General features: G+C 39.4%; 1 protein-coding gene across 6 annotated transcripts in view; it reads right to left on the reverse strand.

Moving 5' to 3' along the window:
• LOC113123303 (partitioning defective 3 homolog B-like) overlaps positions 1-14,245 on the reverse strand; it is a 206,404-nt gene that overhangs the window by 16,506 nt on the left and 175,653 nt on the right. For all 6 annotated transcript variants that reach the window (XM_026295230.1, XM_026295229.1, XM_026295228.1 and 3 more), the window contains exon 24: positions 3,068-3,144. In XM_026295230.1, the coding sequence (XP_026151015.1) occupies positions 3,068-3,144 (77 nt within the window). The remainder of the gene's footprint in view (positions 1-3,067; positions 3,145-14,245) is intronic.

Here is a 14,245-nt window from a genome sequence, read left to right on the forward strand (position 1 = left end):
GGACATTTTCATCCTAACTGGGTCCTTTGTTGTATAACAGCAGCACTCTGAGAAAGTGATACAGAAGTGGAGATGGAGAGGTGTGGAACATGGGGGTGTGTAAAGGATGGAGAGGTAATTTCAAGGAAATGGCAGTGAGAGAAACCTTGGGGGTATTAACGTGGGGGTGTTACGTACACATTTCAGTATTCATAACTGACCAAAGATTGTGTCATAAAGTGGTTCAATAATTAATTTGGCCTCAAATTACTTTACTGTGTAGTGTGTATCATTTTCTAATATATCTTATTTTCAAAATACTGAATAGGTTTGAGTAGCAAAATATACAGTAGCGCATCAACAAGCTTGTTTCTATTTCATGCAGTGGCATTTGCTGACAGTTTGTTAGGTAAAGTGTTTCTGCTTGAGGCAGGCAAACATCATCCACTGCTGGGTCATGTTTTAATTTTAGAGCCATCAAACTCTCGTCTCATGGTGATAGCATGCACTCACACTATCACACTATCACACACACACACACACACACACATACGCAGTGTTAACTGGTTTTGAGTAAAACGTACAGTACCTGACTAAGCAACCGTACAGCTATTTTTGGACTCACTTGGAAATAAAATGAACACACTCACAAATACACACATAAACCACACATAAACACACACACACACACACACAGTCCCTCCCAAACACACAAACAGGTATATTGGAATGCAGACACAGGATACACACAGCCTGCCAGCTATTTCTGGGCTAACAGCAAAATAATATGTTTTCATAAGGTCAACAGCCTGGATGCAGTTTCCAAACATGATCTCTTTCTCTCACTCTTTAGATGCTGAAATATTTCTTAAACTTGAGCCTGACAGCAGGAGAAATAAAGTAGACAAAGATACACAGGCAGAGAGAAAGATGAAGTCAGATGGAGAAAGTGATGAGCCCTCTTCTAGACATAAAATCTCTTGAAAGGGAAAGGTTTCTAGGTTAATCTGCCTATTTAGTAACTTTTTGGCTCTCAGATTGGTGTGTTCAATGTGGAAAACTTTTACGATGACTCACTTCAAATATAAAATGTGGTTATGGACAGAAGTGCAATGTTCACGTAGTATTTTGGTCTCTAATTTCCAGCTGCACAAAAGTTACAGCATATAAAGCATCATTGCCTAGTGTTGCTTTATATAGTATGCACCATATGCAAGGAAGCTGTGTTACTGGTGATGCAACTCACACTTCAAATACTGTATGTAGAAAATGATTACAGGTTGTAAACCAGGTTGTAAGTAGTCAGATTGTCAGAGGGCCTTTTATGGAAAAATGACCCTTTTAAAAAATAAGGCATACGTGTAAAATTGGCACAGCACTTCCACATTACAGTGCATGTCTGAAAGTGGAAACAGAGACAGGGTGTACTGTATGTGACTGTGTGTGTGTCCAATTTCCCAAAGCTTTTCAGATACTAAAGCTCAAAACTATCATCACTGCTCTCTCTCCCATCTGCTAAAGTCATCACACACACACACACACAGAAAAGAGGTGTGAAATAGCCAACTCTCACCATTTTAACAGGGGTGGGAACCTGGCTATAAACTTTCTAACGTTCAAACCTGGCAGCCATTCCACTTACTGACTTCTCTCACTCACAAACATTTGTTGTTGACTTGTTAGTCTGCTGAGGTGTTGAAAGACACTAAATAAAATGAGGTGAGAAGAAGGTAGTAACAACTATTTAAATACAACACCTCTACTTAAATACGGTACAGAGTAACTAAAGAATGAAGAAGAAAATGTGGAAGAGAATGAGATGACAGGGATGAAAAAAGAGGGGAGAGAAGAGAAGAAATTATGACAAGAGACTTGGAAGGAGAAAAAGTAAATGAGATTGTAAAGACAGTGAAAGGTGAAGAGAAGAGAATTAGAGTTCAGGCCTTCAGGGCTGTGACAGTGACCATATTGCAAATAAAAAAATTAAAAAAAAGCCTTTAACTGTATTTCTCAGTTTTAATTGTCCAGTGAAAAACTGTGGTTTTACACATATTCCAAGCAAATTTAAAAGAAAAACAAACCTTTTACACAATTGTGGCTCTTCAAGAAAAGGTTATTTACCTGACTAGATGAAAAACACAAAGTGGTTGAGAAAAACAGGAATAATCATTCAAGAATTGATTACAGTACTCTTTTGTGTGTGTGTGTGTGTGTGTGTGTGTGTGTGTGTGTGGGCTAATGCTAGTCATATTTTATGCTGGCGAGGGAAGAAAACAATAAAATGCACTGGGCACTAAGCTAATGCATAGTGCACAGAGATAATTGAATGGTTATGTTTCTCTGACCACAGCTGTTTCTTCTGTATCCTCCACTCACCTGGATTTTCTGCTGTCTAAAAATGTTTTACTGATAACTAAGCTGAAAATCTACCCATAAGATGATCGCAGTTAAAAAAGACGTTATCTCTTTGGAACTGCAAATGATTTTTTGAGAAGTTGAATACCCCTGCAAATGAGAATAGTTTTCAAAAACAATCTTTAGTTTCTAAAAACCTGTAACAGGACGCTAGGATGTGAATGTGCATTTACAACAACTAGTTCACTAAAGACCAACTAAAATTGAGTGCCTTTGTAATATAAGCTCATTTACAAAACATGATATTATATCTGAATTGATGTCAATTAATCCATGATGAGCTCTTTAATTTGCAGTAATTTTTACCCTAAAACTTGGAATTTCTTTTTGCCAAAAATCAAAATGAATAAACAAATGAAATAAATGCTAGAGTATAACACTGGATGTTTGAAGTTGGAGACTAAATCACTGACTTTGAAAACTACTAATTGTGCCAAAGTCACAGTAAGTCTTTGTGGGGGAGCAGATCAGTTTTCAACCCCTATCTGAGCATGTGTTCGCCAGGGAGAATAAGGTCAATCCTGAGACAGAGACGTCCAGAGACACTCAGGAAAAAAAAAGACGCAGATTTAATTAGAGGCTTCAAAGAAGTGAATAGAAAAGAAGAGAAGATAATTCTAAAACCATTTACTTTTTGGATCTCCTCATGCAACAGGAGTAGTAATAGTAGTACCTTGGTAAGGAGGCATACTGTCGTTCCACCTCTTCATAACGTGGTGTCAACCGGTGATTTGTCCCTCTGCCTGGAATCTGGTAAAGTGACACAATTGGTTAGTTTGTGCATGCACTCTAGGTCACAAACGTTTCACTATCTTGTAAAAAAAGGTCTAAATTAGAGTTTTCCCTGTATCAAGTGTGTTTATGAATATACACTTATCTGGCTATTGTTGTGAGGACTAGTTTGAGTTTAATACCATGACAGTGTGGACATTTTGGGAATGTGAGGACATTTTCTGTGCTCCTCACTTTCTGACATGCCTTCCAAAGGTTGTCAGAGGGTTAACACTTTGAGTGTTAAGGTTGAAAATAAGTTTTGGGTTAGGGTCAGGATAAGCGTTTGGCCTAGGCATTTAGTTGTGATGTTTAGGGTTAGGGGGCTGAGGGATGCATTATGTCAAAGAGTGTCCTCACAAAGATAGCAGTACAAATGTGTGTTTGTGATACACGGGTAATTTAGGATTGACAAAGGCTAGTTATTAAGGACTTAAGAGTTTCAGTCTTCTGAGGGTTTTAGGGGTGGAGGAAGTCTGCCCCCTAGATTAGGTTACTTCAAAACAGGATGCAGTCAACTCACACACATACATAAACAGAGTCACACATACATGGAGTCATGTCTCATCTCCATCTTGAAAAAAAAAAGAAAAAAAAAGACTAAGTCAAGCTGCTGACAGTTCAATCTCTCGTGCGTCTTTTCTCATCATTTCACTGACTCTCTCGCCCTCATATCTAGTTTTCTCTTCCTCCACTTTCTCATTTCTCTCTTTTCCTTTTATGCTCATTCACACACGCCAACACACACAAGCTCTCACTGAGATTATCCCAGTCTATTCAGCAGGGAGATTCCAGCTGCTGCGGTGCTCCTTAAACAAGTCGACTAAACCCTAAACGTCAACAAGCTCCATTAACACACACATGCATGCACACATGCACAAACAAACACACACATGCGCAGAAAAAACCCCCACACCGAATATTGTAAATGAGACTTATTTTATTACAATGTGGGGTGATAGAGAGAGCTCTGATTCAGTTAAATAGTTACGTGGAGTATTATATAGTCCCTTTAGGATATATGCAAATTACAGTCTGTGAACAAAACCCATGAAATTTATCACACCTTTGTCACTGTGAAATGGTTCTTTTGTTGATTCTATCTGACTAAATAGCAAAACACATACCTTAAGTTCATTTTTGTACCTCTAACAGGACATTACTGTATGTCCACTGCACATCCTGGAGCCATCATTTCCTATAAAAGTAGGGCGTACACCTTGTCCCCACATGCGAAAGAGTAAAAGAGGGACATTAGATCCAAAAGAATATAATGGAAGTAGAGTGATGTGTACATGTGTGTCCCAAGTGGAAAAGACAAAAGGTCAAAGGTCTTATAGAAAACTAGGTTCTTCTTCTCTCCTTGACTCTAGGTAATGTTGTCAACGCAAAACGTGCTGAGAATTAGATATTAAAGAGCACAGCTTTTCTTCTCTCGTCTCTCTGCATACCAGGGAATGATGCCAGGAGGCATATAAAACAGATTTGCCGGTCCTGCTTTCTTTTGAACACCTGTCTTTATAGCTTCAATATCTCAGGTAGAGAGACAGCGGGATATTAGAAGGGAACAGCAAGGAGGAATGAAAGAATGAAAAGGCATTAGAAGGAGGAAAGAAAGACGGAGAGAATGAGGAGTAAATGAGTTAGAGAAGAGGGGGTGAGGGAGACACAGAGAGGAGGAGGGATATTATGAAGCCATTGAGAACTGACAGGGGGGAGAGAAGAGATGAGAGGTGAATTATAAAACAAGGGGGTGAATGGGGTGAAGATGGAGACAAAATGGGGAGGTGGAAAGGACATAAGCGACGTGATTTAAACAAGATGTTAAAAGAGCGAAGTAGAGATAGCGAGAGGGGTGAGGGATGAGAGGGGAATGACTGTAGCATCTGGCGGTAACTGAGAAGTGAGAGGGATTAGTAAGGGGGTGAAGAAAACACAAAGAGTCATGAATGGAGCAGTGGATGAAAATGAATGAAAGAAAGGAAAGTGTTTGAGAGATGCAGGAAGGACAGTTGTTGAAAAGTAGTAGTGATACAACAGTCCTTAGTGAATAAGGCTGGTGTTATTCTATTTTTTTGCCTCCTGTTAAAAAAAAATCACATTAAAAGACCAAAGCCAACAAAGATTTAGTTTCGCTCGTACCTTACAACTTCCCTACCATGACTGCAGCTCTCAGGCAAAACCTACTGAAAGACAGAACTCATGATAAATACTCAGCTTCATTTTTAAAGTATTATTGGTGGTAATATGTTGGATTGACTTAAAGCTATAGTTCCTGTGTTTATGGTGATAAAGGTACCGGTCTTCCTGTGCTGCTTTGTGGCTGATTGTTGTGTTTCATAATTACCGTACAACAGAGTGAAACAGTGCTGAAGAATAAGGTATATCAGGTTTTGGCTATGGGGGTAATACTTGTTAGCAGGATCAGTTTACTGTGGGTTTTGGTCTTATGTAGTAGATACTAAACTACGCAACTGGCAGATCATTGTGTGATGGCACTTGTCAAATAAACACAAAGAAATGTATGGAAATCAAAACAAACCCAATCACATGCATGTACAAAAAATGACATGTACTGAGGATGTTGAAATCATGGTATATATTGATATAAGTACATAAAAAACAAATAAGCCTGTTCTGGCAGTACCTTTTCTCTTAATTACGTTACATATGATTGTGATTAAGTTACACCGTTGTGTTGCTGTTGTGTGCTGCAATTAAACACACAACAGCAACATTAGATTGTGGCAAATGCAAGAGTTAGTATTTGATTTACAAAACACTCATGAGGCACACGAAAAAATGTATTCAAATATAAAATAATTCTCATGAAACGTTTTAGCCAAGCTAATAAAAGACATAAAGTTCCACTGAAAGATCCTTAAAGTTGAAAAGCTGACAATCACAAAACAACCCAGTCAGAGCTACAAGATCCTCTGGTTTGTTTGTGAGCTGAATGACTTCAACAACTACAGCTGTATTTATTACTCTGTCTATAGCTGTGTGTGTGTGTGTTGGTGTGTGTGCATGTGTCTGAGTAAAAGACAGATGGTAGCAGACTGTCAGCATTCACAACTCTGACAGGAGTACAGTGAGGGGCAAACACTATGACAGCTTAGCTTGCGTACATATATACTGCACAAGCCCTTCTATCTCTCTCTCACACACATACACACACACACACACACACACACACGCACACGCACACACACACACACACGCACACACACACACAGAGTTACATGCCCAGAAAATTCATCTTCCCCACACATACACAAAGATGATCTTTTTCTTTCAAGTGCTGTACACAAAACATGCATAGACTCTGTGTCTCTTTCTCCAGGCGCACATACACAATTTAAACACACACTATCAGACTTGCAGAAGACGGTGGCAGTAGTGTAGCACACTGGTTGGGGTAATGGTCTAGTGAAAAACCATTTCACGGCACAGCGAGCAGAGGAGAGGCAAGTAGGAGAGCGCGGAAATCAAGCAGAAGAGACTGATACTGAAGGCAAAGGGAGCAGACATACACACTGAAACTCACACAAACACACACATGCTGACTTACCCAGGCACACACTATAAGAAGGACTCATCTCTCTCCTTTCAACAGACCCTTCAATTTACCCATAAAACACACCACCCTATCACCTTTAGCACTGACACACACAAGTCTCTTTCTGGGATTTTTTTTAATCTTTCTTGGCCTATCTAACACACACACACACACACACCCTCACACACACACACACACACACACACACACACACACACACACACACACACACACACACACACATACATAATGGCTCAAATGCCCCATCTTTTCCACTAGAGCTGTTTCAAGGATTTCAAAAGGATTTAGATCGACATGGAGTATTTGGTAGATGCGTACTGCCTCAATGAGACTCCTTAGCTCAAATGTAAAGCATGTCTTTTCTTCCGTTTAACGCTTTTGGTTATCTTCTTTTACATTTCTTTGTCATCTTCCCCCTCTTCATTTCACCATACTCTTTGTCACCTCCCCCTATCATCCACTCTTCTTCAATCATTCTTATCCCTCTCAACACTATATCTTTGCTCCTCAATAACCAATTCTCCTTAAGTGAAATAAAAGGTTCCTCATTACTGTTAAATACCCTCACCTATCCCCTACCTGAGATCTTTTTTCTTTTTTTCCTCTCTCCCTTTTCCTGCTCTGTTCTTTATACTTCCATCCCTCAGGGATGGAAGTACTTTATTAATCCCCAAGGGGAAATTCAAGTGTTATAGCAGTTGTTCTAATTTAAAGTTATTCAATTTAATATTATTTAAATTATACTAATTAATAGTAAGTAATAAAGTAATAAAATAATTAACTTGTATGTAGAAAAGTAATAAAGTAATTATTTATTTTTGGGGGTTTGTGTGTGTGTGTGTGTGTGTGTGTGTGCATGTATGTGTGTGTGTGTGTGTGTGTGTGTGTGTGTTGTTTATATTATGGAATTATAGAGTCTTATGACCATGGACACAAAAGACTTCCTGAATCTTTCAGTCTTGGCTTTAGGAGGAATTAGTCTGTGGTTGAATGAACTTCCCATTCTCCACAGTTCTTCATGAAGTGGGTGAGCAGGATTGTCCAGTATGGAGTTTATTTTGTCCTCCATCCTCCTCTCTGCCACAGCCTCCAGACTGTCCAGTTCCAGTCCAACAACAGATTTTGCCTTCCTGATCAACTTGTTTAGTCTGTTGGCCTCACCAGCCTTGATGCCACCTCCCCAACACACAACTGCAAAGAACAGTGCACTCGCTACTACAGACTGATAGAACATCTTCAGTAGCTTGTTGCACACACCAAAAGAACAGAGTCTCCTGAGGAAGAACAGTCTGCTCTGTCCTTTCTTGAAGAGTGCATCTGTATTGTTTGACCAGTTCAGTTTGTTGTTAATGTGGACTCCAAGATATTTGTAGGAGTCCACAATCTCTACTTCCTCTCCAAGGATGGAGACAGGGACTGGGGTCTTCCTGCTCCTCCTAAAGTCCACCACGAGTTCTCTGGTTTTCTTGATATTGAACTTTAGACAGTTGTTGTTACACCAATCAACAAAGAGAGAGAGAGGAGAGAGAGAGATAGCTAGATTAGATAAATATAGATATATCGTTCTTGGTTCATGTGTCTTTCTTTCACCTCCCTTCTCTGTCTGTAAATCAATAGAAAAAGATTTTGCTCCCTTTCTGTCCTCCCTCCATCGTGGCCCCACCCAGCCTCCCGCCCCAACAGAAATCGATGGACGAATAAGAGAAGGCTGGCTCTAATTCGTATCAGTCATGTCATTCTGCACAGCCAGCACTTTGGGCTGACTCAATTAAAAGACAGCTCTGAAGAGCCTGTGGTTCCTGTGTGTGTGTATGTTTTACTGCTGCCTGTGATATACCTAATTTCTAATGCCTGCGTGTGCACACGTGTATGTCAGTGTGCAGTCACTTGTAGCTCGGTGTCTTGAGGCTTCCTGAAAAATATCATCTGTTACTGAAAACAGCAAAAGTTTAAATAATTAACTACTGCAATGATAATGTGCATTTTACAGTGGAACTGGTCTACCTGGTGAATTTCAAGCTTACCAATTATAGCGTTATTGTTTCAGTTTTTAAAATGGTTAGTAAGGTCCATGTCTTTCTGACAATGAAGACCATCTGCTAAAACTGGCAGACAGCAGATAATAGATGGAAGATTTTTCAGAAGCTCATATCTACATCTTTATGACTTTTAATCAGAATCTTTGAAGATTCAGGACTGAGCAGTAGCCTGTCCTGTTGAATTATAGGTTTTATTAACATTAGCTCAACAGAGCTGTCCAGACAATCTTAAATGTCAGATGTGATACAAGAACTTGGTCATTATTTCCTAAGAAGACTACATAGCATTTGTACATAGCATCCACCTATTGGGTGGAGCAATAACCTGTAGAAAAGTACCACCCAGACCCCCCTCTCAGACAACTACACTGTCTACATCCACACTATAGTGTATAATGTGTTCAATTAATGCACCTTGGTAATCAAAACAATACTGGTAATATGTCATCTTAAGTCAAGAGCAAGGGAGAAAAAAGATCACACCTGTCTCCTGTGTGTGAAGTGAGCTATGCTTTAGCTTGTCACACACCAGAGAGAAATCTAACACCGGCCTTTTTTCCGTACCAGATGCATATTTGTAATTTCATCTCTTTCATTTCCTTTCCAAACTCACATCAAATTTAGCTTATACACGTCATAACCTCTCTGCCATTCCTGTTCACATGCAATGAGTGGTGATACCATCCACTGTCACTCAAGCAGTAAAAAACAAGAGTATAACAGGGCCATTCACCCTGTCCTTCCTCAAATACTCCATCTTGCTTTGTCCCATGCATACTTTCCTCAGTTCATTGATTCATGCCCTCCATACAGCATCCCACTCTTTATTTCTTCTTCTGCATCCATTCATTTAATAATGTATACCATCGCTCCATTCATTCATTCTGGAGAAAGCAGTAATTGCAGCTGCTGGTGAAGAGCCATCCATTTTCTCAGACTAATTACTACAGCCTCTTAACAAAGTAGCACTAAAAGAAAGAGACTTGACAAGCACACTCACAAGAAAGTTCACCTTTGTACACACACACAGTTATTCTAATAAAGTCTTTCCACACTCTTACCATTCCTTTAATACACCATGTCCATGCTGACCATAGAAGCATCTGCCAATGAAACCTACAGTATGCCTTCATTGCTCTATTTGCAGTCAGATATGTATCAGCATCAAAGCAGTGGCTCATTTAAAGCCTCCCAACCTCTATCTTCCTTCAGTGATATAAACCTTTTCAAGATTTCGGGTTTGTCAAAGGATTTTTTTGTTAAATACTCTAAATGATTAGTAGTGGAAAGTTAAGATTAGCAGATTGTTATGACTCCAATATCTGCCTGTTTATAAGCTACAGCCAGCAGTTACCTCAGCACAAAAGACAGAAACCAGGGAGAAACTGTAAAAATGACACTTTTTGTGCAGGGTTTATTGAATTTGGACCTAACCAGGCTTGGATCCCAGGCTGGGTTCTCCATAAAGGAGTGGATCAATGAAGACCTCTAGCTTACAGGTGGAGTTTGTTATGCTTAGGATAAGCTAACCATCTCCTGTTTGTTTATAATACACTGTAAAAGCTGTGGGCTGGGGAGTAAAATTCACAAGGAGTTATCTCAGCACCTGGTGAAGTAATCACTGAATAAATGCTATTGATCAACAAACCTCATGAGACCTCTGCAGACATACAGCATTTTAGTCAGTTTGTGCAACTGGCCCTGCTGAGAGAGACAGGGGCTGAGGGTGACAGACAGTAAATGTGAGTGTCTGACAAAACTGTAAGAGCAGCAAAGAGAGAATGAAACAATAAAACCATCATGAGCAAATCTGCTTATTTGTTTACAGCACCAAAGACGCTTCTTCCCAGTGAAATGTCAGCAAAGCACTAGAATAAATGGCTAAGAATTAAGACTGGAGCACAGTTAAATGTCACAGCGCTGTTGAGCCTCTGGTACAATTAAGACCACAGAAGGTCAATTTTCCCCAAAGCACACAGCTTAGAGCGTCTCCCATGAATATAACGATTAACACTACTTAATGCAAAGCATATCCTGTTTATTTAGTGTAGGTCTGTGAGGGGGTGGAAGCGACTGCATATTAGGTTCGGGTGTGTGTTTGTATGTGTATCAGTACATAGACCTAGCAATCAAATTAATTCCTCTTTTAAAAATGGCATTTAAAAGTTATGAAGTAGGTGGCATCCTGGCAAACATGTAGCAGGCCCACATGCTGACACACACATTTGTTTTTGTCACTTACAAGGGCATTGCATTGATTTTTAACAATTAACTGGAAATCTGATGTGACTTCAGCAAAAAACCACTACATGCCTAACTCTAACCCTAACCAGAAACAAGTCTTGGCTCAAAAAAAAAATAATAATGTTGTTTCTTTTCTAGTTTGATTTTTTGTGTGTTTTCATAAACTGGAGCAAAGATGAAGACAGTCTGTGAAAGGTTACTCATTGATTGAATCGCCATCAGCAACACTAGGTCACACATGGGAAAATCTAATGGGGGTGACTAACTTGTTGTGCCTACATTGATCTCTATTAAAATAATGTGGCTTGTGCCACAACAAAAACATTAACTAAACAAAGACACACACATCTAAAAACACAAACAATAATGAGGGAAAAAAAAAATCAGCAAAACAGTGAATTAGAAGCTACTGTGGACTTTAGTTCAAAATAAAGCTATTTTTGTAAGGGTGTATATTTTGGGAAGAAACTGTGAGGAAAGTGAGGGAAGGAATTGTGTAAAAAAAAAAAGAAAAGGAAAACAGAGTGTGGTTGGGGAAGATTGGTTGAGAGCAATGTGGATAAATAAATGATAGTAAGAATGACGGTAAGGCAATAGCAAAGATAGGATTAGTCTCTGTTGCAAAGCCTTTGGAGAAATAGTCACCACACACACACGCGCGCGTACACAATATTCATGTGTGCACATCATACCAAGCATACATTCATGCTATGACAGAAATGCATACTATTCATTCGGTAACATGAAATAAAAAAAAAAAATCAGACATACATTTAAAATGAAGACATATGCTTGCTGACACAAGTTTATCCAACCCGTAGTGTTCTTAACAGTTAAGTTTGTCCTTGGAAGTGCAATATGGGGACTTGATAAGGGGACAAAGAGAGAAGGGAAGATTCAGGGAGAGAGAGGAAGATGACGAGAAAAGGAAACGAACAAGTGAAGGTAGATAATTTGGTTTCCTCTAAGCCCCCTATTTGCCACCCAGATAGTATATCCCTCTACTCCCCACTCTCCATCTGTGTCTCTCACTCCTTCCCTCTATCCCAAACTTCCCGACTTAAAAAAGTTCTCCTTTGAGGATTATGGAGAACAAAGAAAGGTGAATTCCAAGGAAGCCAAAAAGAGACTGAGAGAGTGGAGAGACGTAGGGGGTAAAGGGGAGACAATTTACTTGACAGACATAGAGATGACAGGACAGAGGACAGACGCAGCAAAGATGAGAGCATGGTGTAAATTTTTACCCCTTCTACCATTTTTGAGAATGTCAGCGCCTTAGGTAGGAAAATCTGTGCTGGCTTTTTCCTTGTGGATTTTTGTATTTTTTATTTATTTTTCTATCATATCTTAGGAGCAGGACTTAGTATAAGCGTATAACAGCAGCACAGGCACCTTTCTGCTCTGAGAGTGAACGTATACGTTGGCACATACACATACAAAATTTGAATATGAGGCTGAAAATATATTTTTTTGCAAGTGTGTGTGATTGTGTGACATGGGGAGCAGGTGGCTACAGTGGAAGGTTAGATGGAGCTGTAATAGGATGAAAGTGACACTTTCTCTTCCTGGCTCCCTACTCATTCCCTTACTCTTTGGAGGGGGGGGGGAGTAATGGCCAGGGTGTCTTTTGATTCTTATTTCTATATTTCCTATATTTTTACATCTTTTAATCTCATGAGTCTTGAACTGTTCTCTCCTATTGTCTACTTTGTCACACTGTTCTAGTGTTAACATGTTTTTATCTTGTTCAATTTTTTACATCTTCCCTTCTCATCTCCGTTTTTCCTCTCTGGATGTCCTGTTATTTATTCAATCGCTCCCACCTAAAATTTCTATTAACTGTAGATGCACTGGATGCTGCTATCCCGATCCAACAATTAAGATTTCCATTTAATGAGAATCACACAAAGTTCTTAACCATGGATTTTACAAATGAAGTTCTTTAAACCTTTAAAAACAGGTCAGATCTGTACAAAATGTAGAGAGAAATAATAAGGAATAAGGTAAGACTGAAAGAATAACAAAAACAAGTTAGGTTAATAATGACTACTATTTGCATATAAGTATGCACAACCATGTATATATGCACCCTGGGCACACAGAAAAAAACTAATGAAGTGTGGAAAAAAATATTTGCTTTTGTGCTGGATGACATGCTTTGGAAAGAGGCAGAAATCCACTTGCTACACTGAGCTTTTGTTCAGCATGTGGACCTCAATTCATGACCTGACTATATTGCATAACCCCTGAAAAAACCTCTCTTTATTCCCGACATCGAGCAAACTGCTTGTTTACTCACATAAAAATGCATATCTCACATAATACACAACAAATTTGATACACATTATTGGGCTCATACAGTGTGATAATGATCATATACAGCACAAAAAGTGCTCTGTGCATTCCTCCAAAAATCTTACAAAGAAATGAGAATCATCACTGAATGGTTTACAATTTGTCTGAAAGCTCTGACTTGGCTGAAGGGTCAGATATTAGCTGCAGTACAAGGATGGTGAATCAGGACAGTGCTATCTATCACATATCCTGCTAGAAATAGGAAGACGGAAGCTTTTTTGCAGACACAAGCAGTCTGCTGCAGAATGGCCAGTATATGGACTTAACTCTGGACCAGGTGGGGTGGAAGGGGGATGGGCACAGGACGAAAACAGAATTAGAGAAGCAGGACGGCTGGGAAAGAAACGTAAGAAGAGAGCAAGACAGGGGATTAGAAACCCTCTGAAAGGCACTCACTTAATTTCCTGACTAACCTGGCTATGATTATCTCCTGGGTTGGAATGGAACGTTTCATGTCCTGGGACCAGAGTAATCCTTAGTGACTAACCTTCACCTCTCATTTCCTCTGGATTAGCTCATTCTGCTACTTAATAAAAAAAGTTGAAGGTGGATTGTTATTAACCTACAGTGAGGGAAAGATTGCATCTCTCTGACTGTGAAACACTCATCAAAAAAATTACAATTAATGTTTGCCATTTGTTAAAACACTTAAACTCACCCATTCCTGACAAACCCCCCTGTGGCTTTGTGAATAATGAGCACTGTCTCTGAGAAGCAAAAGTGGAAGTAATGTCATATTGTGGTGCCAAAGCACGGAAGACTGCTGTTTGCCTCACATCTGCTACCAACATGCTCCATCATCAATGGAACATGGACAAAACCAGCAAAGTGTGCAGATAATCACGACGTAATGTTGAAAAGC

The sequence above is a fragment of the Mastacembelus armatus genome, chromosome 21 (genome assembly GCF_900324485.2).
Source record: "Mastacembelus armatus chromosome 21, fMasArm1.2, whole genome shotgun sequence".
Taxonomy (NCBI): domain Eukaryota; kingdom Metazoa; phylum Chordata; class Actinopteri; order Synbranchiformes; family Mastacembelidae; genus Mastacembelus; species Mastacembelus armatus.